Below are 25334 nucleotides of genomic sequence, written 5' to 3' on the forward strand. Positions count from 1 at the left end.
AATTTTCTACACAATTAAAAAATGCCATTTTGCCTGTAAGATGTATCAGACATCACAACTGAAAAATGCTTGTGAGTGCATTGTAGTAACAGTGGCATGAGACAAACACATTTTGCCCCGTCTGCCTTACATGACAGCTCCTTCAACAGGGACTTCTAATCAAAGTGAATGTACTTATTGATTGGATTTTATCCTGCACCACAGTTCCCTGCCAGAAAGTTCTCTGTATGTATATTTCTAAAAGATAACTGCCACTTCTTGAAGAGACCAGAAAGCACACAAAAACCCATAGAAAGGGGGAATGCCAACATCAGAACTCTGCGTTTGTCTGTTTTCATACCATATACAATTCTTTTCATACAACTACTCTTGTATGGTATTGCCCCAAGTAAAAAAATCTCAGACATTTAGTTGGAGGGGTATTTCATCAGAACACAAGATGAACATCTGGATATCTTTTGATTTGATAAGGAAGCCTGTTCAAGGGCACTACTCCTTTAAAAACCAAAACCAACCCAAACTCCAGTCTAAAATTCCCTGCCATGTTACTACAGCAGAGCTCCAGCATTAAAAGAAGATACCTCCTAGTACAAGCAGAAATCTCTTTTTACTTTTTGTAATCGTAAAGAAACTTGAGCTGTCCCTTTTAAGGTAATTCTTAGGAAATTTACTTTTATTAATTTAGAGCTCTCCAATAAAAGTAACATATTTAAAATAACTTCTGAATAACCAGCTCAGAAAATCCAGACTGTAGATAGCATTCAAACAAATTATTTTGGTTCTCCAACACAAAAACAGCAGATGTCCATTAAACTATTTTACACTCTTTGCTGAAGAGCTAGTAGCATATTTCAATATTCATCCCTCTCTCTCTTCAATCCTACCAAGGGTGACTACATGCAACTTCTAAAAGCAAGCAGTTAAATATTACCAAGGAAAAAGGGATTGTCACAATGCAACAGAATATTAAGGCCAGTGAATAATAACTGAATATTTATAAATAACACTGATTTCTATTAAAGTCTGCTTTTCCAAATATAACCAGAACAAAAGCACAACAATTCTGTAGTGTACCAAGTGTATATTTCAATTTACTGTATGCAGTCTAACAACAAATTTGGTCATAATTTACCAGATATACATAAATGATTTAAGCAGTAAAAGAAGATTCAGTTCCAAGAGAATAAGTTCATACCTTGAGGAAAAAACCCAAAACAAAACAAAAAAAAAAGAAAATACATTAAGAATGTAGAGCCAGGTCCAGTTTCTAAGCATTAAGTGAGCAGTATTCTAATTTAGGTGAATTTCAGATATATATATATATATTTATATATATAGACAGATCTACCAATTGTAAACTATGGTTTTAAAGGGGATAAATGGGATGGAAAAATCTTTATGCTATACTTACATATTCACAAAGCAGAACATTAACGTTTAAAATACTTCTTCATTCATATCATCTTTTCCCAACTAATTTCTACTTTGGACCCCACCAGAATTACACATTACTCATTTCAGTCTAGAACAATGAGAATAAGATGTATTCTTCAGTGTAAAAAAAGGCACCCCACCCCCCGCACCCTCCCCAAAAAACCTAATCGTCTGTCAGGTTTACAATGATGTGGAAACTACCAATGAAACAAGTGGATGATAAAAAAAAAAGCATTTTAATTCCCATATAACTGTAGTTCAAACTCGTCTCAGTTTCAATCAGCAAAAACAATTCCTTAACATTGTGTTACTGTTCTACTGATGTAAAGGAAAACAGTAAAGCTTGTCTCTTTAAAATACATACCAAATTTGATCAGATGGAGCACCATTAAGATTCTGTCCGTCAAAGCATAGTTCAAAGTTATCCACACAACTAGCATAATTTAGTTACCTGATATAAAATAGGAAAAAATATATTCATTTTAAAATTAAACAAAGCTGAAAAATATGGTGACCCTCAACTGGTTTTTATACAGTACTGTCACACTGGCCTAGCTATGTGTCATGATAAATGCTCTGCGTATCTACTCATCGTGATTTAATAGTACATCATATGTATTGTTCCAATGATTGCCTGAATTCATTTGCTGTAGACCAGACAAAACAGAGGAGCTTAAGATGAAGGTGTAATGCCCTCCCCTCCTTATGAAAGAGGCCTGAAATCATTGGTACAATATTACAAGCTTAGGAAAAGTATCCACATGGCTACAAAAATTCAAGTTTCAATGCCTCCTAGATGATTTGAAATAAAGAGTGTAGGGAGTAAATCATCCTGAAAAGCAGACACCTCAAGAGCATTATTTCACTTTGGACTTTCCATTTTTCTTAAAAAAAATCCAGCAAATTAAGTCAACAATTTAAGTGTAATTGGTTTATATTAAACACTAGCAACAACCCGTTAAGTACAAAAGAATAAAAAATAGTTTGTGTTCATTTTAATGACGAACAATGGGCACAACAGCCTAGTGTCCAACTCATACCACATAATCTAGGCAAAAACCAGACAAGTAAGAAATTATCAACCAAAAAGTTGTTTAATATGACACTTTCTCCATTCCTGGTATTTTTATTCTGTGGGACTGAGGTATAAACCAGGGAAGTAAAAAAGTTTGAGACAAGGTGGGGCTTAGAGGAGGGAGGAAACATCATTACATCAGATACTTTTAGCATGACTGTCTCTTTTGACTAAGAGTCAGAAGAGTTACCCATGCTCTGATCAGTCTATTATTTCCATTATTGGTCATTTCTTCTGCAAGAACATTTTGGAACTGATGAATCAATAACAACCTTCTTGAAAATTCAAAACTGTGAAGAAACAGACACTAAATTAATGCCATTATTAACTTCTCCAGTGCTTATCACCTATACCGCCTGCCAGCATAGAGCAAACAATTTTAAAACCAAATTTCAATAAGGTGTCGGCATTATCTGTGATGCATATTTAATTGATTGGCTTTCACCTATCAGAGTACAGGAGAGGTAAGGTTTGTATGGCAAAGACATGCTTGTGGAAACAGGAGCCACTAGCCCAAATTAGCTTCACTGGTTCACTGACAAAATACAAGTGGATTTAGGAAAGCTGTCTTTGTATCTCCACACAAAGTTGCAATTTTCTTCATTCATGTTTACAGACACATGAATGTGTAACATAAGTACAGTTACTACTATGTCTGAATAGGACCCAAGTAGCTATATCCTATAAATAATAAAAAATACATTTTTCTTTTGATAACTGACTGTAGATGTGAGGACTCTGTATAATTCAACCAAATGGTTGTATGCTGTACAGTCCTGTGTAAATATAATAAAAAAATTCATAATCCTTTTTTGCTATAAGGCTTTGACCCTACATTTTTCACAGCAACGTAACTACCATCCAGCCTGTACCATATTTTGCAAGCCTTCAGTCCAGAAATCCAAACAGTCAATCCATATAGTGTCCACTGACGGCACCATGAAGTCATATGCTCCATCAGTCATCTAAAGGCATACAAACTTCCCCAGGTTCATCCCATCTAGACTGGTCGTTCTGTTCTTCTACATCATCTCCAAGCTCCTCATCACCTTCTCCCACTTCATTTTCCTCGTACTCTTCATCCCTAGGGAAATCTGTGTCCTGCACCTGGTCAGCTCCCTCTTGCCCTCCAGGTTGAGATTTATCTGCACAGTCTACACAAACTCCATAACGTCGTGATCCATGTCTTATTCCAACGCTGGCTGCTAGCATGAAAATCTTCTTACACACCATACATTTATACTTTTTATCCTTTTTGTGCACCTACAGAAGAAAAATATTAACAGCTGAAAATACATATATCAGGTTGTATTTTCATATAGAACTAGAAAACTATTAATATAAATTACTAGTACAAAAATTCTTTTTTTTAACTCTTCTGAAAGATACCCCAGTGCTATTCAGAGAAAGAGAAGTACTCCTAGAGATCCATTTTGATGATGTGAGCTGTTGCCCACAACCAGACTTGCTGCTCACTGCCCAGCAGCAGCTGAGTTCCAGCTGCCTGTCCCTAAGCAGGAGAGTGTTCACTGCTTGACTACCCCCTGTACAAAACAAGACTCTGAAAAGCAGTGAGAACAGTACAAACACTTATTTTCCACACAACACTCATTTAGAAAATCGCCTTTATAATTTTAAGGCCTAGAAACATTAAGCAAGCAAGAGTTATTAAATTCTATGTGGATTCAAAGAGCAAAATCCTCCTTCCACAACATCTCCCTCCCAACACAACTACACCCAACATGATCTTTCCATGCCCCTTTGGGGAATTTTTCATCTTATGTGTAGAGTGAGCTCGTGTAAAATTACAAGTCTGCTATTGACTAACCATACGTTTGAGAAAATGTTACTTGTACAACGTTGCTGAATTCAGCAGCTATAGATAATAGTTATCATCTTGGAAAAAATTAAGTTGAAGACTTGTTTCTTGTATCTGTGTCCCTACAGCAGACTACAACTATGTGCGTAACTGTCTCATTTGAGGTCACATTGAAAAAGTTGCCATTTTAAATAAAACAAATTACCACCCAGCTGAGGAAAAAATATCCCAAGGTCAAGAAACAAATAGTTACTTCAGTGTCTCTGTATAATCTGTAGAGCTGATACTACATGTTTTTTAACCAGCCTCTAGACTTGTTATGATAATTTTTCACGCAAAGCAGAATGTTTGAAGTGTTTGTTGAATGGAGAAAAGCAAAAACCAAATATGTTCTGACTCCATCAGGGAGAGCACACTTCAGTTAAAGCACAGGGCTGGGCTGAGCTCATTCTATAGCTATTTTCACCCATTCTGACTGCATCTCCTTTCCTGGAGGGGAAAAAAAATAAAAACAAAAAAACGAGATCTTCAGCTACAAGACCCAGTTAGATACTGCACGACAGAAACCTGAGTCCCACTCTATTATTCCTGGTAGACCAGCTACCGCCCACTGCTGCTCCCTTCTCTGGTGAGCCACAGAGGAAGCAGCAGAGTAGCTGCTGGGACATGTTACACGGTATCACCACCAACACCAAGGTGATAACGACCTAACCTCCTCTGCCCAGCCCCATCACCACAGTCACCTACACACACTACAGAATAAAATGACCTTCAGACTCCGTAACATCACAGGTACTCCTGTCCCTTTGGGCATCTAAGCCTTCACCAGGTGGTGTGGGAGGAGGAAGGATGGCAGCAGGAACAAGGTATATCTACGATGAGATAAGTCCAGTGGAATATAAGAAAGAGGCTGGTTCTAAGATTTATGTAGGAGCTATTAATATATGTCTTTCCTACTTGTAGAGCAGTTGAAGGAATACTTAAAATTACTACAGTGGTCTTGTAAATATCTTCTACAATTATATCCTGATATGACTCAGATTATTATTTACTTTTAATACTACTACTGTCTAACAGAAAGTACATTTCCTGATAGCACAAGCTAGAAAAGAAAGTTAGGAAGACTTATACCTCTTTCTGCATCTGCATTGATAACACTTGGAAGCTCACAAGCACTTTCTGCTCACTGATGAACAAAAAGCCAACTGTGAGGCAGCTATGGAGGCTTATAGAACACTTTCATAAGGGAGGAAGGTGGCTCATTGATTCTAAAAGGACTGAGGAAAGCTACCAAAATGGACAAGTGCAATTTACCCCATTCTACATACTAACCTAATTTGAGTAATTGCAAAACATGTCATGAAACGAGTTTTTTACAATCACAGCATGGAAAAATGTTATTACCTTCTCACCACCAATATGATCTTGCTTTTGTTACTCCCCTAAAACACACCTTGGATTTTATACAGTAAATAATACAATGAAGTCTTAATTTCCTTACAGACTAGACACAAAATAGCTGCAAAATACCCAAAGAGATAATACTTTCTCTGGATCCTCAGATAAACAGTACTCAGGTCAATTCCTGAGTTACGCAACATGCACAAGACAGGGTAAGCTCAACTGCTGACGATGGTACTGGTAGAATGCAAGTCAGAAGGATGTTTACTTTCTCCATCTCAGATATTTTTCACTCTTTCCGAAGTCTTAAATCAGATACTATATACTATAGCTTTGTCTAATTGTGAAAGAAGTATTTCAGAACTTCCCCAAGGTATTGTGCAATTGCTGATTAACAACTGTCCTCAGGGCAAATAGTGATGTAGCATTATATTAATAGAACAAGCTGTGCTACTCTACCATCAAAATTTCCTTTCATTATCCACCGAATACTTACATATACCAGATCTCTTTATCATGTCACTTTCAAAATCATCTTGAAATTATCACTATTGGAATTCCACTAACTGTCTTAACTGATGCTGCATTTTCCATTAAGAATATGAGAGGTATAGTTATCACAAAGAGATGTTTATCTTCATCCATTTCAGATTAAGCTAAACAAATTGACATGATAGCAAATCAAAGAACAGTGTCTCTCTCAACTACCAAAACATCTGAAAAGCCCATAAAACCCCACTCATACACGTGCATACATACACACACTTCAGGTTACTCACCAAGGAATGTCTCTTTACATGCTCTCTTCGAGTGAATAGCTTCCCGCAGATGTCACAACTGAAAGATCTCACGCCTGTGTGAATGAGCAAGTGTCTCTTTAGTGTTCTTCTGTATTTGGCTACATAATTACAGTGTGGACACTTCAACTTGTTCATGATTAAAGCAGAGGAATCACCTAAAAGAAAAGGAGCCATCAGGAGAAAAGATGATGAAACAAAAACCCTATTTCAATATATTCTGCCTGCTGCACAAAAATAAACAGGTGCCAAAACAATAAAGCACCCACATGACTCTTCATCAGCCAAATCGGGACAATGCCTGCCTGCAGACACCACAAATACTCATAGGTTCTGTATGTATGATCTTGCTAGAAAAATATCTACTTGCAACCGATGATTTTTTTACTACAAAAGTACAGATTATTTGAAAAGAACTCTTATTTCATGAAACAGAGTAAGCTAGCTACAAGTTAGCAATATTTAATTTTCTAGAGGTCAACTATACCAGAAAACACTATTCTGCATTAGAAACCCTCTAGCTCTGCAGTATTTAGACAGTTACCACCCCCTCTCCTAACATTCTATTTAGAACCATGTACAGGAGCTGCCTGCCAAGACCTGACTCTACAAATAAATAAAAAAGAAAGTATAACTAAGCAAGAACAAATACCGAGAAAAGAAGTAGGACAGTAAGAAGTAGCATAATTCTGAAATAGCTAAAAAGTGAAGTTATTGGTTCAGATCTTTGCTATTCTCTACCCAAAATCTATTTTGGTCTGTTTTTTTTTTTTTCTAAAAAAAAAAAAAAAAAAAAAAAGGCAGAAAATACTTGTGGAAGCGGCAATATCCCATTTCTTCCTTATCATGGAAGAGACCTATTTACATATCCTTGGACCAAGAATAACATAACTTGCTCAAAGAATAAGTGCAAACCCACTACAACTGCCTGTTACTGTGTGAAACAGGAAAGCACAGGATGTTGTGACAGCTATGAAGAAGGCCACAAAGGAACGCAAAGATTATTTTGAGAACAGGGTACTGACTCAATTTACTACAGGTGAGATAGTTTATGAACATGATCATAACCATCTAGAAGCATTCAAAAGCACAGGCTAAGGCTACACGATTATATGCGTAAGAGTTTCTCATGTTCTTGCTGGCAGGAAGAAGGCAAAAGTCATTGTGTGTTATGGGCATGGGTCTGCATGCCTATATCTAATAGGCTTCTTCCCAGCTTCAAAATGCATCATAACATGGAAGTTAAACTCTGTTAACATTCAACAGCTTCCCTTGGTATATTGGAGCACTCACGTAAGCTGCATGTTAACATGTCACATAACAGTTTACATGAAGAAAAGTAAATTCAAAAAAGGTTGTAAATTGCAGTCTTATACACATCAACAGGGGTATGACAGGCAGATGTCAGAGCAGTAAGATCTGTAAATTTAACAGTTTAAGAACAGGCAGATCTCCCAAGACTGGAGTTCCAATCCCTTGCCTGCTAGTGAATTTCACCTTCTGATGACCCAATTTCTTCCACTGTAAAAACCAAAATATTTAAAGTAAACCATAAACCACATCCCAGTAGTAGCTCAAAGCATTACAGAAAAGAGGTAGGCATTACTATCACCCAGTCCTTAAGATCCTCTTTTTACTGAAGACCTTATGTATTTTAAGGATCTAGCAGTAATTATTTCAGATGTGGTGGGTTTTTTGGTATGTTTTCAAACAGAAAAATATTTATAGATAATTGTTTGCTTGTACTATTAAGCAAAACACATAAGCTGTTAAAAGGTAGGTTACGTAACAGGTTTGACTGAAGAGGGCTTTTAGTTATGGCTGCACTGAATTCAAAGCCTTTACTGCAAAGAATTTTTGATTTTTAATAGCAAGAAGTATGCTCCGAGATCTACTTTTAAATTCTATTTAACTTCATATCTTCATCTAAATGTTCAATTTCAAAGCCCAGATATCTGCAGTTAGCTTACTAACTGGGGGAAAGCTTTCAGATCATAGAAGACCTCAGTTACCTTCATATTCAGGTCAAATACAAGAGCTGATATAAATCATGTTCTGTTTTTATTTTTCCATACATTTGAATTCCTTTCTCTCCCTCCAAGGAAGTGCTCCTATTTACATTATGTGGAAAGGCAAATAATATGGAAGAAGATTATGTAAACACTTAATCATCTAAATCTCTAAACAAATTTATCAAATATTGCCGGCAGTGACACAGAAGATAAAGAATCCCTGTCAGAGGCAAAAAACCTCCTCCTCTTCATCAGATATACTTGCCATTTTCCCAAGCTTCTTTTGGCCAAGATTCTGGCAGCAGTCCGTACTTGAAGTCACTTGAAGTACCCGGTAGCAGTCCGTACTTGAAGTCACTTGAAGTGCCCGGCAGCAGTCCGTACTTGAAGTCACTTGAAGTGCCTGGCATCAGTCCATACTTGAAGTCACTTGAAGTACCTATTACAGACACAACCAAATGTTAGCTTCCCAGGTTCTGATCAGTCATGCTGTTTAGCAAAATACATATCCTTTTTAAACTGTGACAAAAAAGCTTCAAACCTTAAAATAGTAATTATAATCTTTTTTTTTTTTTCACATAATGTTCTATAGTGAAGAAATAACTGCATTCCTAATTTCAATGAAATTAGACCTTTTGAACTGCTCTCCACAGCATCACACTTCTCTCCATCCTGAGAAAACTCCAAAGCCTTTTCCGTACTACAAGAATTTTTACGGTACGAACATTTATTCTCTCACTATCATCACGACAGGGCTGAATAGTTTTTCACTGGATTCTCTTTACAACTGCTTTGTGCAATGACTTCATCTTGTCTACCACAGGCAGTCCAGTTGGTACAAAAGTAAACATTTTCTACTGGAGGTATGTTTTTCTTTATTGCCTTAAAATGTCTTCATGGTATTTAAAGTGCTTTAAATACCTCTATTTATATAAAATATCCTACAGCTAAGTCTAAAATACCTTTTTGAATAATCATCTCCATTATTCTATAACTACATCAATTCAAAAGACCACAATTACTTGGAATATACCATTTCAAAAGACTAGTTAGTGTGTTTACATTTGGTCTTTAGACAATCTCTTAATGCAGTTTACATGGTCTTTGTAGCTTTTTCCCCCCCTCTTTAAAAGAAGAAAATATTTCAGAATTGAACAGTGCCTTATAAAGATCTTCACTTGTTTAATTCTAAACTTTTGTAATAAGTAGGAACTGCATAAGTGAACATGTAATCACTATTACACAGCACAGAGAACTATAAATAGTACACAAGAAAGCTGCACTAGGCATTTAACAAAATCATATTTGTGGGTCAAAGATTCTTCTGGCAAGAGTGCAAATCAATCTTCCCCCCCCCCCCCAATCCCCAAGATGAGAGTTTGTTGGAGAACATGAACTCATAAATCCATTACTTTCCTCACAGGCACACAGTTGTTAAATAAACAAGCTTGCAGTGGAAACGGGCAATTTGCTCTTGTTTGTCTGGATGGTGCTCGGGTCCTCACACTGGATTCACAATGTCACTGTTGGGACAACTCTCAAGCAGGGCTTCATAGCAAATAGATACATTTTTTGCTTTCAAGCCTGAGACTGCACATTTGAATAGTCCAAAGACTTTTTGTCTCTATATTGCTTGTTCTAAGGATTTTTCCAGGAAAGGAAATTCTTAGTGTAAACTAGAATTTCACACAGCTAGTGGTAAGCCGCACACTCAAACACTTGCAACTTACAGTTTTACTGGAAAAAGAGTACAGATTAGACATATACAGTAGTTTCATTTATGGCTCAGGCAGTATTACAGTTGGCAGCAGTGGTTTCATCTGCAACATAAGACAACAGTTCAAAAGGAAATCAATTCACAAATAGGAAGCTTACACGTCTATCCTATCTGTTACACAGTGGCAAATGATAAGCAAAGCTGGATGACAACTGCCACACTTGGTATTTCATGGGAGCTTTTAAAAAGCAGAGCTTGAGTGGACAAAGGAAGAGAATTCCCAATATTTTGGCTCATCCACCTAGCTATTTTGTACAGAAAAGAAAAAAGGGGGAGGGTAAGCGAATAAATCTCCATTTTCTTTATAAAACAAAGAAGCGAGGAAGATATTTCAAAATTATTTAAATTAATGACCCTAATAGCTGTTATGTCCAAAATAGGCAAGAACTCTTCACACTAATTTGAAGCTAGGACTCCAGCAATGGCATCTCACCACAGCTCAAAGAATATAACACAGATACCCCATAGACATGCCAACTATACATTCCTTTGAGGTGAGCAGTAAAACTTCCTTTATTAATACACAGGAAAGGATTAGTGAGGAAGCACTCTTGTACAGGTCTGGGTAAGAGCAAAGATGACTTGACCTCAAGCCTAAAAGCCTCCAAATTAAAGCAGGCATCAGGATCTAGCAGAGAAAAATTAAAACAACTTTTATAATATTTTTAAAATATTAGACCTTTTCTTTATAGGTCTTTCCCCTCTAACAGAACTGTCCTGTCTCTAGTCAACCAGTGGAAAATGAGTGGTTGAAGTATTTTAATCACTTTTTCTCCCTCTTATGGGAGGAATATCTAAGCTCAACAGACCAAACCTTGACTGCTCACAAATGTAACGTATATGCTGTCTATAGGCAATATTGCACAGCTTCCTTCAAAATCAGCAGACATCAAATACTGACCAAGCTGAGCACATTTGTAACACTATCACTTTGGCAGTTCTCCTCAATTTAAGAGAACACCAATTCAATTTCATTAGGAACATTTATGCTCACAGCTGGTACTGAAGTTTGAAGGAAGACAGGAGCTCAGATCCCTGCACAGGTCTAGATCTTAGCATAAGACTCTGTCTGCACACAGTCAAACAGACTTAGGAGCTGTAGTCTAGTCTAGATAATAGCTTCCAATTTGAAGAGAAGGCCTGCTATAACATGAAAGAACATCGGCACAGATACAAGAGATAAGAGGTTGCTACAGACACTGCAGTCTCTTCGCAATACAGGACTAAGTAGATCATAATTAAACCTAATGCTTATTCTTAGAATAATTAGTTGACCTAGAAAATCTCCTTTCTAGATTAAGCACACATCTAATGTATTCAAAACAAAAAAAAAAGGCCATTTTAATGTCTAATGGTTCATCCATATAGGGAGGACATAAACTACATACACATAGACTGGGAACTGGAAGTGTGATACGTAGCCTCCACTGGTTTCTCCAGGTGTACATACAGCTTACAGTCAGATAATCTTCTGACTGTAGCTGAGCCAAGTACAAGATGCTATGGACCCCTGTGGCTCCTAACATCTTCTCCCATTCCTCCTCCCATGCAGGCTACTGCCCCCTGAAACCTGCTTGCAAAACCACCGATACAGTCACCACCTATCCTGCTCCTGTCAATTTAAACCCAGATGATTTTGCTAGGAGACTGAAAGCAACTACATCTGCAGTTGTACTGGTAGACTAGTGGTAAGGAAGGGGGAAATACAGACAGCAGTGAGAAAGATCTTTAAAAAAAAAAATAGAGGCTAATTAGAATCAATAATGTTCTCTATCTCCAGAGCACGCCATCTGACCACAACCTTCCTCTGATCTAAGGATAACTATTTACAGTTTAGTCAATTCTTAAAAGAGGTGTAAGTTAATAATTCCAATGTCAGTTAGCCTCCAATACCTACCAATTCTTCTACTCTGGAGAAGAGGTTTCTATCAGTAACCTGATCTTAAAAAACCCCAGTGTCCTGGTTTTGTTAAAAAAAAACCAAGTTTCTCTTTGAGTGAATTTTGCCTGTCAGCTAAAGCTTTCATATTAGCTGCATTTTCCTGGAGAACCAGACACAGGTTTTGGTAAACCTAGCAATGGAATGCAAACTTATTGATAAGCAGGGATGGACATCTTGCGAGAGGGGCAACGAGAAACAGGTGACCGAGAAACTGACCAACGGTGTATAACATTCCATTCACGTGAATACTTCATATAAAAGCGGGAGATCACGAGGATCTCATCCCTTTGCCCTTTTCCTTTCCCTTTTTCCTCGTGGCTGACATTAGGAGAGGACCTTGCTGGTTGTCCCTGCGAACTGAGGCCTAGTGAGAGACTGAATCCAGCTCCGGTTGGCTACAGAGTCTAATCCAGGACTTTGGGTGCTGGCTCTGCAGTTGCTGAGACTTTCAAGATTGCTTTTGTATATTTTGTATTATTTTCTCTATTCTTATTAGTAGCATTAGTAAAACATCTTTAATTTTTCCAACTCACTTCTCTCTGTCCTTCTTTCCCTCCCGATCACCTGTCCTGAGTGGGAAGGGGGGGAGAGGGAGGGGCAAAAAGGGGAAGCGTGGGGGGAGAGGAGGTTAACAATACATCTGCCAGGGTTTGATTGTCACCCCACAATCTTAACCCTCGACACTCAAACTCCACAAAATAATAAAACAGGATACAAATAAGCCAATTAACTATCAGCTCTAGAATTCTCAATGTCAAGCTGAGCTGAGATACAGAAAGTCCAATACACAAGGAAGTGTTTGTGTAGGCTTCTACACAACTAACAAAAACTTTATGGAAGGCTTTTACATTCTACTGTGTTTGATCTCAGGAAAAAGGATTAGCAGAAGTCGGACACGCTGATTTTCAGTTTTGAAAGGCAAAAAGTAGGGGAGTATCACCAGAAAGAGAGAAGACATCTCAGCAGAAACATCTTCAGTTTGACAAGTGTTGCTCTTTCTCTGTAACCAGAAATATGCTGATTTTTTGGGAAGAAAAGGAGATACTACTGAGTGGGCGTTGATCAAGATTAATGAGAAGATCAACAATAGCAGTCATTGAACAGGTCATTGTAGAAAGGGATATGGATGTAGGGTGCACTGAGGGAGAAGATACAAAATTTCACATTAGATACAGTTGTCTGTAATGAACTTCTGTTTTCTTTATACATATTACAACCACAAACAGTGCCAAAAGACGAGAAAATGGGAATACTATTTTTCCACCAAGTTTTCTAACACTGACTGCTCATTCAGATCAATTAAAAAAGACAGAAAGTAGACAGGATAAGCAATTAGGCCACACGTTTCAAGGACTGTAAAGAGAGCAGTGGTAACCTACTGATCCAATCTGGATTGCTGTTCGGAGAGCTGGATTTGTTGTTTATGTTAGGTAACATGACAGAAAAGACAGCACTGCCAAGACTGACATGCTGGGAAGGTGGGGGCAAGAAAATATATTGTAGTCCATTTGTTCCCAGAGTATTACTCACATCTTTAACCTTGCTTCTGAAAGGGGTCAAAGCATATTACTTCTCAACTGCCTCTTGCAACAGAAGGCCCAGACAAACTTAAAACATTTCGCCAATGCAATCATGCTCTATGTACTGCTCCCCATTGCTCATAATTTTTACTATTTCTCATTCATGAAAAAAATGGCTTATTGCCTTGACTACAGAGGCAGATTTATCACCAACTAACCCTGCCAGATGACTACCAATTGATGCCAAATATATAATTCACATGCATTTTCAATGTTTATCATGTATTCCCTGAGAAACCCCTCCCTGAGAAAGGTGTGCCGTTCACATAAGAAAGCTGTTTTGCTGCTCCCTTCCCATTACAACTACATCAGTGAAACACAAGACAGTAAGAGCTTTCCTCACCCAGATAACTTATTTGTGGGGGAGTTACTGTTCTCAGGGACTACCACAGACCCAAACAAAGACTTAGTTCTGAAGGAACCTCTGAAGGTCACCTAGTCCAACCTCCAGTTCATAGTCGGGCTGACTTCAAAGCTGGACTGTATGTTGCTTTGGACCTTGCCAAGTTTTAAATATCTACAAGACAGGAGATTCTATAAACCCCCTAAGCAATCTGTTTCAACACAACTGCCCTCATGGTCAAAGAAGCAATAACATAATTGACCAAAACCCTTGTGCTGAATTGGCATCTCACTATTATTCATTCAAGATTTACTTTGCCAAGGACCAACTTCGTCCAGGAATAACAAGGGAGTTTATCTTTACCCTGGGCTTTGAAGAAAAGGTACAAGACAGACACAAATCTGTAAAAATACCAAAACAAACAAACAAACAAAAATGCAAACCTTCCAACAAAAGCAAAAAACACCAACCCAACCAACCAGCAAAAAAAAAAAAACCCACTAAAACCAAACAAAAATCCCCACAAAGCCCCAGACAATTCCCTTGGGAGCTCTGAATAGTAAGATCTGTGAGTACATGACAAACTAAGCTTAACAGGGTGGTGTCACACTCTCCTTACCAAGTAACATGCAACACTGCACCCTAAAGAAAGGGGATCAGCTCAAGTCACAATCAAGCAAATGTATAAAATACTGGAACTCTGACACATCTCACACTCCTGTAGACAGACCATGAAAAACAACTGCTGCTTAACAAAGGTGTTTTTTTTCCAGCCTTAAAGATAATATTTTTAAAAATGTTCCCTCAATGGCCTCTGAGCCCTGGGAATACCAGAAGTTACCCAAGTTCTGCAATTGTGGCTACATTTTTACAGTAAAAATGGTAACTCCCCTCTCCATTGTTCCCAGTATGACGGGATGAAGCTAATAACTAATAAAGCTGCACCATTGAGGGCTAGAGGTGAAAGTCAAATTGCCTGCTAAAGCTGTGGTCCTACCAACAGGTGTACTGCAAGTACTAACATGACCTTCAGGGTAAATGTAGACTATAAGCTTGCTATGCTGTAGTATTCTACATTTAGTATAAACTTTCTACACTATAAACGTATTTCTGGTTGCGTATATTTACTGATACCTGGCAGAAAATGGCGAAAGTAAGAAATGCTGTCTGCCTCTCTCCTCCACCCCAACCAACAACTCGGAGTTCTGTACACAAGAATTCCAGAATGTGCACATAGAGTAAATGGTTGGGCAGTGAGCAAAACAACTCTGCAAGGACAGAGAACCTGGAAGCCCAGAATAACTGAACAGCAATTGATCAATTTATACTTCCATAAACTCTTACATGACAAAGTCACCCCAGCATAAGAGTGCTCCCACAGGGAGTTACGGTGATGTAACCAAATCAAACAGACTCACCAATGCAGAAAACCTACAGGTTAAATAAGAAACTTAACATTGTTTTTCTATACCATATGTCAGCTAAAGCATAAAGGATATTTTTAAAAGTCCTTTAGTGGTCTTTAAAGTTCATAAATATCACATGGGAATGGGTAGGCATGTAAAGACAAGCACGTAGGAGATAAAGGGGCTGTGGATAAAAACAAGACTTCACTTTCTAGGGTAATTACTATCTGGGAAAAAAATCTTTTTAAAGTAAGTTGTATTCCAATTATGATAGTTTAGAAAAACTCCATACTACTCTGAAAATCAGCTACAAACCAAAAGTATCTAAAACATCTGGAATAAAAACACTTTCGCTGCTCAGCATACAATAAAATTAATTTGATTTGATTTACTGAGCTATATCTTTGAGAAGCAGGATGGAAGCCAGCTGAAGAAATAGCTCAGCTAACTTTTGTAGCCAGAGTTATGCTCACCATATGAATCAAGAAGAAACACAGCCCCTGATATTCTTTATTTAGGGAGTTGCAGCCATCATGATCACTATTTCATAAATGAGGCAGCAGAAAAATCAAACTGGCACTTTGGATCAATAATTTTTAAAAGTGAATGTATTGCCTGCACTTCCATCAGACTGAGAAAAAAAAAAATCTTTCAGGCAGAAAAAGTCAGTAGATACCACATAACCTTCCTCCCCAATCAACCCACCTTGCTTGCTTTTTCCTCCTTCTGTTACAAAAAACCCCAACAAACAAACCCCCAACAACAACAAGAAACAAACACCACCACAACACAACAGTAATATGCAGAACACCTTCAAGTTGCAAGGTCAGTGGCTGACCACACCACGAGAATGAGAAGACCTACTTTGCCTCCAGAATCATCCTGAGGAGAGGTAAATTTAACAAATGGGAAAGAGGTCAATCCCTAGATGTTATACTCTTGTTATACAACTGCTAAAAACCTGTGGGGTCTTCAATACCAGGTTTCATAGACTGGGGCAAATAAAGAGGCTAAAGGTCCACTAAGCAATTAAATCTTTCAATCATGGTATCAGCTGGAGATTTGAGAAAGATCTGAGACTCATACTACCAAGGAAGAGTAGGAAAAAAAAAGCTTAATTTTCTTATACTAGTTTTTGTTTTTTCTTTTGTAACTCAGTCAAGTGAAGGGTCACCACTACAAGAAATAGATACATGTCCAGACAAGTCCATCAATCTTCATTTCTTTGAAGTTACCTGTCTTTATTGTTAAAGTCTTTATCAAGTTGTTTTATGCTGCTCCCACACATCATGAGGAAAACTGTGGGCCAGCACTACATTTTCTAAAGCAGGTTTAGCTGCTGCTTGTATCCTTCCAAAAAGTAACTGCTTCTTTGGTAAGCTGCATTAAATTCCTTAAAAACCCCTACAAAATCATCCAGAAACCGTCTTGTTCCACAAAAGGGCTGGTTTCATCCTTTCCCTCACAACCAACACACTGTATGACACAGCAATATCTAGCCTGAAAATAATGGTAACAAATAATCCAGTGGTAGCTTCATAAAGCTATCAGGATATTACATACAAGTCTCTTTAAGAATCAACATGGTCAGCTCTGGAAAGCATCAACAATACTTCACAGTTGTGTTCTGAAGCCTGAGGATAGAACACTTACACTACAAAAGCCAGCCCCAAATGAAAAACAAACTCAAGAAGCGATAAATTTTACCAAAAAAATCCCTATGAACAAACATTAGGAATATAATGAATTAGAATCACTGAGCTTTTATGAACCAGAAACTAAGATGCTAATTGACTGCACTGTTATTTTCACCATGGTAAATGGTTAATTTTCACATGCACCATGGCTGTAAACAGTAAAGACATTTTTTAGAAAATTATCAACTAGAAAGGAAAATAGTAAGAGACATGGTAACACTGAGTGTGAAGAAACACAGATACTTTAGTTAATATAACCACAAATGCAGAAAGCTTGAAAGCTTTAGTAAGAATACCTGTAGGAAAACTCACATCCAGCAAAGAGCAGTTTGACATGTTTGCTTTACTGGGACAAGGGGGTAGCAGATGGTTCAGAAAGCTTTTATTGTTGATTATCTAATACTCAAATTGATCGCAGCAAAACCAGAACACTTACCTAGCAATACCCAAGTGGAAAGTCCATTTAATTCAAGGTAGTGGCTTTCAGGGTATATTTTTGTAGTGAGAGAAGTGTTCTTAAGTAGGTTCCCCTTCCATCATATCTATGGTATTTCTTCCTCCTCACGAAAACACCAGACAACCCAAAACCATAATCAAGCACACAGCAACTCACTCTGCATGTAACTGGACATCTCATGACCACAGCTGGTGTTGGTTATCACCATCAGCACATGACAAAGTGTAATAGTAGTAGCTCATTCTCTTCTAGCAACCAAAGAGACATCCCACTCCTTAGCTTTTGTCTTAAGAATTTACTATTCTTCCTTTTTTCTTCTCACAGCATTGTCTCACATCTATTCCAGAAGACATTTCCTTATGCATTTTTAACTCTCAGTGCCTATTACTTTTTATAGTTCTTCATCTCCTCAAGAAATTTAATCCACAACTAAGGAGTTACCATATAACCTGCAGGTTGCTCTACAATTCATTCTTGTCATTCTTCCAATTCTCCACTCCTTCCCCTTCCGCCTTTCTTGGGCACAGAGGGAAAAAGTGAAAGAACAATGTTTAAGAGTGGAATTTACCTGCAGAGCAAAGCAAAAGCTAGCCAGCAGTAAAGATGACAAACCACCAAATGCTGAAGCACAGGCTATGGGTAGAAGCAAGCTATACCAAGTCCTGCTTCCAATATCTCCCCTTGTTTCAAACAGTGTGAAAGCACATAAAAAACTTCATGAAAGTAAAAGTCTTAATAGATATGGCTTCCAAAATAGTTCTACCACTGACAGAAAACGTAATTATTTACTTGGGATCACTTATGTTGTGCTCTGAAAGCACCAGAGATAATTAGATGACATTATTTTATAGTTCAATAAAATACCACCAACCCCCCCATCACAGAATTTGCAATGGTTTCAGACAGACATCAGAGCACAAATTCAGTGTGCCCCTAGACTCTAATATAGCTTTTTTCATCAAGATGTTGCATGAACATATTTTGTAATTTAATTCTTTAGCACAAGTTACTGGAAACCTTGGTGCTTATGTCCAAAAAAAAATGAACAAGGACTAAACTTGTTTAATCATTACTACACTGCCCATATCCTCCATTATTTCTTCAAGAAAGCTCCACAGCAGATATTCAAGTTCTACAGGATATAAACAAGTATTCATTTCTGTTGCTGGGGACATAATTTAGTAGACATATTCTCTGTGCTACTTCCAACAGTAAAAGAGGTTGAATATCTGCCCCACATAAATCAGAAATAAAAATCACATACTAAATTGTGTCAGAAATTTGATTTTTGTACAATTATATACAGGTACTCAGCTCCTGCTCTAGACCTTCTGATGTTCTTTTTCATGCTGCTGCAACTAAGTACATATTAGCAAGTAGTGTATCCCAACACAGATTTGTTGTGTAGCTGCTGAGGACTCAACATCCCCATTGTACATATCTCAGGGTGCTGAAAGGCTAGATCTAACCCTGTGCTGTGGGCCCATGGCTTCCTAGCAGTTGGCAAGCAACAGGCATGTTTCTGAAACACAGCGTCTACTTTCATTTCAGCCAGAAGAAACCCTGTGCAGTCTAAGAAAGTTTAGACAGTAAGAGAAGATGAGGAAATCCACAAGAGCACACTCCCAAGCTGAATTGCAAAGCTGGAGTTCAGAGATGAAGACTAGAGATAAGCACACCCCCTGAGGCATCTACAGAAGGAATGTCAGCTCCGCAGCACAGCCACTTCTCCAGAGCTGCTGCCGTTGTCCCACGGGGCCCTGGAACCCACGGGGACACGGAACCTGCCCGCACAGCGCCCCCTGCCGGGCTGCTGCTCTCCGGGGTTTGTCAGCCGTGTTTGTAAACACGTCTGGGGGTGGAAAGGAACCAAAGGCATCCTTCCTGCCGTCAGAATAAACACAGGTTCCCAGGCCCTCCCAGAACTCAGGTTGCTCTCAGATCTCTCTTCTGTCACTGGAATACAAAACTATCTGGAAATAGTCTATACCCACAGGCGGAAATGACGATTTTTTTTTTGTTTTTCCACTTCCCTCTTAATTCTACCTCTTGAACCTGGAAAGTGGAGAATATCCACAGTCCCTTAGTGTTTGAAGGTGGCATACATTTTTAAATGCTTTAGAAACAGATATATCTAAAGAACTTGGTTCCAGTTATTGTCTCAAATCCACCTTTAACTGGACTCCTAAATTGGGGTGAGTTCTCAAAACTCCTAATTCATCCAAAACAGATAGAGGTAAGTGGCAGCACTTCAAATATATACTTCAAACTATTCATATAATTAACTTTTTTTTTTTTGTTATACTATATTTCCCCAAATCCCAATTACATTGTGATCAGTGCTTATAATTCTTTGTGGGACCATATTTGTTTAGCAAACAGATATTTAATCTTATTCTAGCATTTACATCAACCACAGGTCCTTAAGGAAAAAATCCTATTAATTCAGTCATTCTCAAGATTTGCTTAAAGAATAGTTCAACAAGAAGATACTCCCTCTACCCTATGTCATTGTGGCATCTCTTACCCATCTGTATATCAAATCTACTTCATGAGTTTCTATTATACCAGCCAGTATTACTCCATTTTGTAGCTTCCCACATACCCCTACAATAAACAGCAGCAGAAAGTTGACTTCTGCTTCTGGAGACACAAGTGAGGGAGATTGCCACAAAAATCTTCTGCTAGTGTAAGGAAGGGAATAATAAAGGCCCCTTCTCTCTCTACAACTAGCTATCATTAGCCACCAGTTATCACTCCTTGATTTTGTGCCTAATAGTAGCTACAGATCAAATGTAAATATAGTAGTTTCAGTTGCTACCAGCTGGTGAGGATCCCAAACTCAAGCGTTAAATGCAAAGAGCACGTTACGTACCACATGGCACAGCACTATCACTCCTTTCTCCAGCCAAGGTGGAAAACCAGATTACTGATCTGGTGACCTGAATTGGTGTGCTGACTTCACTAAAACATCCTATCCACCATCTGTTTATAAAAATTACACTCTCACATACTTTATTCAATAGTTTAGTTTTCAAATGACACGGCTGACATTAAGCAATACTTACCTGCTTCTTCTTTAATAAATGACAGATCTTCTTCTGGGTATGGGACTGACGGTTGCAACACCGAGCAATCTTCTGAGTTCTCCTCAGTATTAGGTGGTATATTATAAATAAATCTCTTTGCAGTTTGGTTTTTCCTTCTTGCTTTTCCAGGATCTTGAACTGATTGTCCCTGTCCACCCATGTCATTCCATACGAAAACTTTTCCCTCACCTTGAGATTCATTTTCAGCCATTTCAGGTGAGCTGTCCTGGACCCAACTGCAGTCATTCATTTGGTAGCTTTCCATTTGGCCCTCATCGATAGAGTAACCATCATTCTCAGTTTTTATGCTACTTGCCAAGTTGGTAAGGTTTCGCGTTGCCCAGAAACTGGCAACTTTCTGATCCCTTGGAGACAAACCATCCCTACTAACAGATCTTCTGTTGTAATCCACTACAACGGTCTCTGGAGCTTCCGATTTTATACTTATGTTTAAGGCATCTTTAATGAAGTTGCGGCAGGACTGGACAACTTCCGTCATCTGAAGGTAGCTGGCCACTGACATCACTTCAATGGCATTTTGGCTCGTAAGCACAAGGTTACCAGAATATAAGAAGTCCAAGATGACAGAAAAGCCTTGAACAGCAACAACGTCTAAATAGGTAACAGTGGTTTGGTTACGGTTTTCTTTGTTTGTAAAGCAATACAGAGTCTTAAAGAAGCGGCTGCCTGCAACCAGGATGTTCTTGTGAGCTCTGAAGACCCTCCCACTCACCACAATATTAACATCACAAAGAATGCCTTTCTTCCTCTGCTCGTTGAGCTCTTGCAGGAGCTGATAGCAGTAAGAGTTCTCATTTGGCCTGCTGTTAAAATCACAGTATCCTTCATTATTCAGTTCTGATGGTAACTCTGACTCCTGCAATTAAAAAAACCACAACCATAATTAGCTCTTAGTGAATGCACTCCTTAGTCCTCCAAGACTATAACAGGGATATGAAAATAAACTTAAGATAATGTTATTTAAACTTCTTTTATTTACGTTCTTGGTCATAAAGGCAGGCTGAAATAAGTAATTTTAAAAAGTATTTCTGAAAACTAAGAATCACAATCTCATTCTGCACCCTCCCACCTCCAAACTCAGAACACCAGAACTAGCAGAACTGCCTCGAGGGCAAAAGAAATTTCAGCCAATTGTAAAAAAAAGATTTAGCTGAGTGTGAAGCACTTGTTCTTAACCCCCACATATTAAAGATTCAGGAGTCTCTCTTTCCAAAGATTTAACTAGATGGTTCTCACATATCTAAACCCTTGTTCTTCCCTAGAAACCTCCACTTCAATGGGTAAATAGAACCCTGACAACTGATTGAGCATTTTCTTGTGCTGAGAGATGAATACATGAAGCTTAGGTCTGTATCTCCCAATCTAAGTCTTAGTGTTTTCTTTAGAAAACATATTACTGAAGTACTTCAAATAGCAGATATTTTTCTTATACAGTTCTACAAATTAGGCATTTATTCTTTATTTTCTAACTGTGGCAGCCTTAGAATTAATAGCTGTACTACATGACAGGCAGACAGAATACTGCAGGTGACCAAAACTTAAGCTTCCATTATGTTATTTAACCAAGACTTTCTTGAAACAAGCTTCACTGAAACTTTCTAGTAGCAGCACCTTTAACTGGTACATACTTATTACACAGACAATATGTACTTAAGCATCTTCCTACAATAATAAGATGTGATCCGAAACATGGCTTGAAAATTTTGCTAAAAATAGTATCAAGACAATCCAACATCAAGAAACTAGTTGTTAGTGAAGATTAGATCAGACAGTGAAAGGCTGATAATTAACAAGAGATCTGAACTGGATTTTAGAGCATTTAGAAAATTTATAAGTGATGTTCAGACAACAATGATTCAGAGCTGCTACAAAGCAGCATCTAGAACAAAGCAGAAAACCCCACAGACTGGCGTATTTCGGACCATATTGACTGATATGTGCTGTCATCAAGAGCAGCAATGACAGACAGAGTCTGTTTTACACTGGATCTCTAAGACACTCTTCTTTCCTAGCAAATAAGGACAGTTCAAAATTGTCTGGCTCTGATATGGTTTAGGATAAGAGATGAGATTTTGCAAATTATGTATGTCACTATTTTCTCAAACCATTCACAGACTGGGGGGCTAGACGTATCACTGAACCTCAACTGCCTCAACATTACAGGTCTAAATCAGCATTAACAAGGTAACATTAATGCTGTCACGAGCACGTGATCTATACTGGGCTAAAGTATATGTTGCAGAAAAGTACTACTCTTAATTTGGGACTATGACAGAAATCAGCTATATGAAAAACAATCACTTTCTACCACACAGGAATTAGTGCATTAAATCAGCATTCACCTCAAGTTATAAATCCCAGCGTGGACTACTGGGATGACAACTAAGGCTGCAACTACATCCTCTAAAATGGTATTTACACCCATAAATAGCAAATAACGCCCAGCGTAACCAAAATAGAAACTGCACCACTTCAGCATCTCCCGTAGAGAAATTTCAGTTTGTTGTCACATTCAAGTTGCTTCTAAATTTCTACCCTTCTCAGAAGAACACTTCAGTGAAAAGAAGAGGTAGAAATAAAAGCATTTGGGCTTTTATATGAAAACAAGCAACAGATCTTTGTCCAACCTCAGCTTAATTTTTCCTGTGTGCTCTCTGGCATACCTAAGTACTCCCTCAGATCAGAACTCTGAAACAGAAAGTAAAATCAGTGACAACTAAGTCTACCATTCTTTAAATTCTCAGTGGATTTCAGATCTGGACTAGTTTTCCACCACTCCAGCAGCAAGGCACTGCACAGTTTCAAAACACCAATTACACTGACTTTGGTTGAGATTAAGATGAGAATTATCATACCCTAAAGTGTTGTCACTCCAGACAAAGTCAGTCATCAGTCACATCTCACACAGTCACTGTTAGGTAGGTGTAATGATAGCTGACAATTCCGTTCTCTCAGAACACGTTAAACACCACATAAAATTCAAAAGTAATCCGCAGTAATAATTCTTTTTACAAATTTCTTTTTACAAATGTTTGATTAAAGAATTGAGATAGAGTACATTTTAACTGAGCATGTGGATGCATTCAATAAAGCTGATAAAAATAATCAAGATTTACAATATTTTTTTTTCTAAGAAAACATGGTAAAGGTGAGGTGTGGATCACAAACATGCTACAGAAACACAAGACCGAAGTCTCCATTGTGAAAAGACCAGAAGACTGAGTGAAAATACGAAACACTACGCAAGAAACATCTAAGCTATAGGGTCATGTGTTGGGGGAAAAGAGAATGGGTGCAGAAAGATTTTTAAAACTGTAATACTGGAAACAACTGCTGCTATGGAAGTAGCTAACCCTAATGCCACACCTCAAATGAAACAAAAGCCCTGACATCTGAACAGTTATCAAGCCTATGTAAACCAAGGGTGTCAAGTAGAATTAACATTTGCCATGAGAAAAAAAAAAAAAAAACAAACCTTGAAGAGTTTTAAACATCTCCCCTTTGTACTGAAAAAGCTCAGAGTTTCATAGGAGGTAGGGTGCAGAAAATCATTACATAAAAAATTTTAAAAAGTTTCAGCTTCTGTTATGTTATGCTCATAGTACATCATCATAAGAGTACTGTTTTTCTGATGAGAACCACAAAGTAATGATATTTGATTAGATGTCAATTACATTTTCAGAATACAGACCAAGTATCCCCATTACTTAAGTTACAAGAGCAAACCAACTTCTCCTTTAATAAAACCTGATAAGAAATCTAGAATAAAAATCAGGACCATTTCAGTTTTACTTGTGGAATCTACAGCATTGTATGGCTGAAAATCTTCTATCTGTAGGTGAGATTAAAAAGTGACAGAATAGAGACTACTCAAGGAAACCAATACTGTGTTCAGTTTCAATTAGACTCATGTGAACACACCCCAAAATAAATTACTGTTTCATATGTATAATGCACTAATTAAACTTGCCTAAAAGCTAATAGGAACAGAAACAGATGACCAAAAACTGCTACTAGAAACTTGCTTTTCTTTTTCCTTCTGTGCCATCAGCATACTCTGTCTCCTGGGAGCTAGAACAGTGGGGGGGAGGAAGAAGAAAAAACGAAACAAAACCAAACCCAAACCAATCTAACCATGGATTCCATCTCAGCTGTACACATATGAAAAGTAGTTATGCCACATTTTTGTAATCCCTTCCCCTTACCACATCATACTCCACAACAGTTTCCATACACCCCCAAATTAATTTATACCCTGGAAAATGGATCCTCTACCAAAAGTGAGCTATCAGGAACTTCTTAAGCACATGCAGCTACAGAAGAAAATTATCTCAAAAGATGGTCCTATCAGCTGCACATATGATGTTCTGCTATTTTACATGCCATAGAATCACTCACAGAAAACTCAGCAATTTAAAACTGTTTCATTAAGTGCATAGTATCTAATCAAGTAGTTCAAGGTCTGGTAAAAACGCTATAGAAAA

General features: G+C 37.9%; 1 protein-coding gene across 1 annotated transcript in view; it reads right to left on the reverse strand.

Moving 5' to 3' along the window:
- Positions 1 to 1061: 1061 nt before the first annotated feature.
- The window catches only part of ZBTB10 (zinc finger and BTB domain containing 10), a 28912-nt gene continuing 4639 nt past the window's right edge, over positions 1062 to 25334 (reverse strand). The window contains exons 2-5 of the mRNA XM_065831224.2: positions 20809 to 21706; positions 8804 to 8977; positions 6509 to 6684; positions 1062 to 3772 (exon numbers count right to left, since the gene is read on the reverse strand). Coding sequence (XP_065687296.1) covers positions 3467 to 3772; positions 6509 to 6684; positions 8804 to 8977; positions 20809 to 21706 — 1554 coding nt within the window. The 3' untranslated portion in view covers positions 1062 to 3466. The remainder of the gene's footprint in view (positions 3773 to 6508; positions 6685 to 8803; positions 8978 to 20808; positions 21707 to 25334) is intronic.

Source organism: Patagioenas fasciata, chromosome 2 (assembly GCF_037038585.1).
Source record: "Patagioenas fasciata isolate bPatFas1 chromosome 2, bPatFas1.hap1, whole genome shotgun sequence".
In the NCBI taxonomy this organism is placed as follows: domain Eukaryota; kingdom Metazoa; phylum Chordata; class Aves; order Columbiformes; family Columbidae; genus Patagioenas; species Patagioenas fasciata.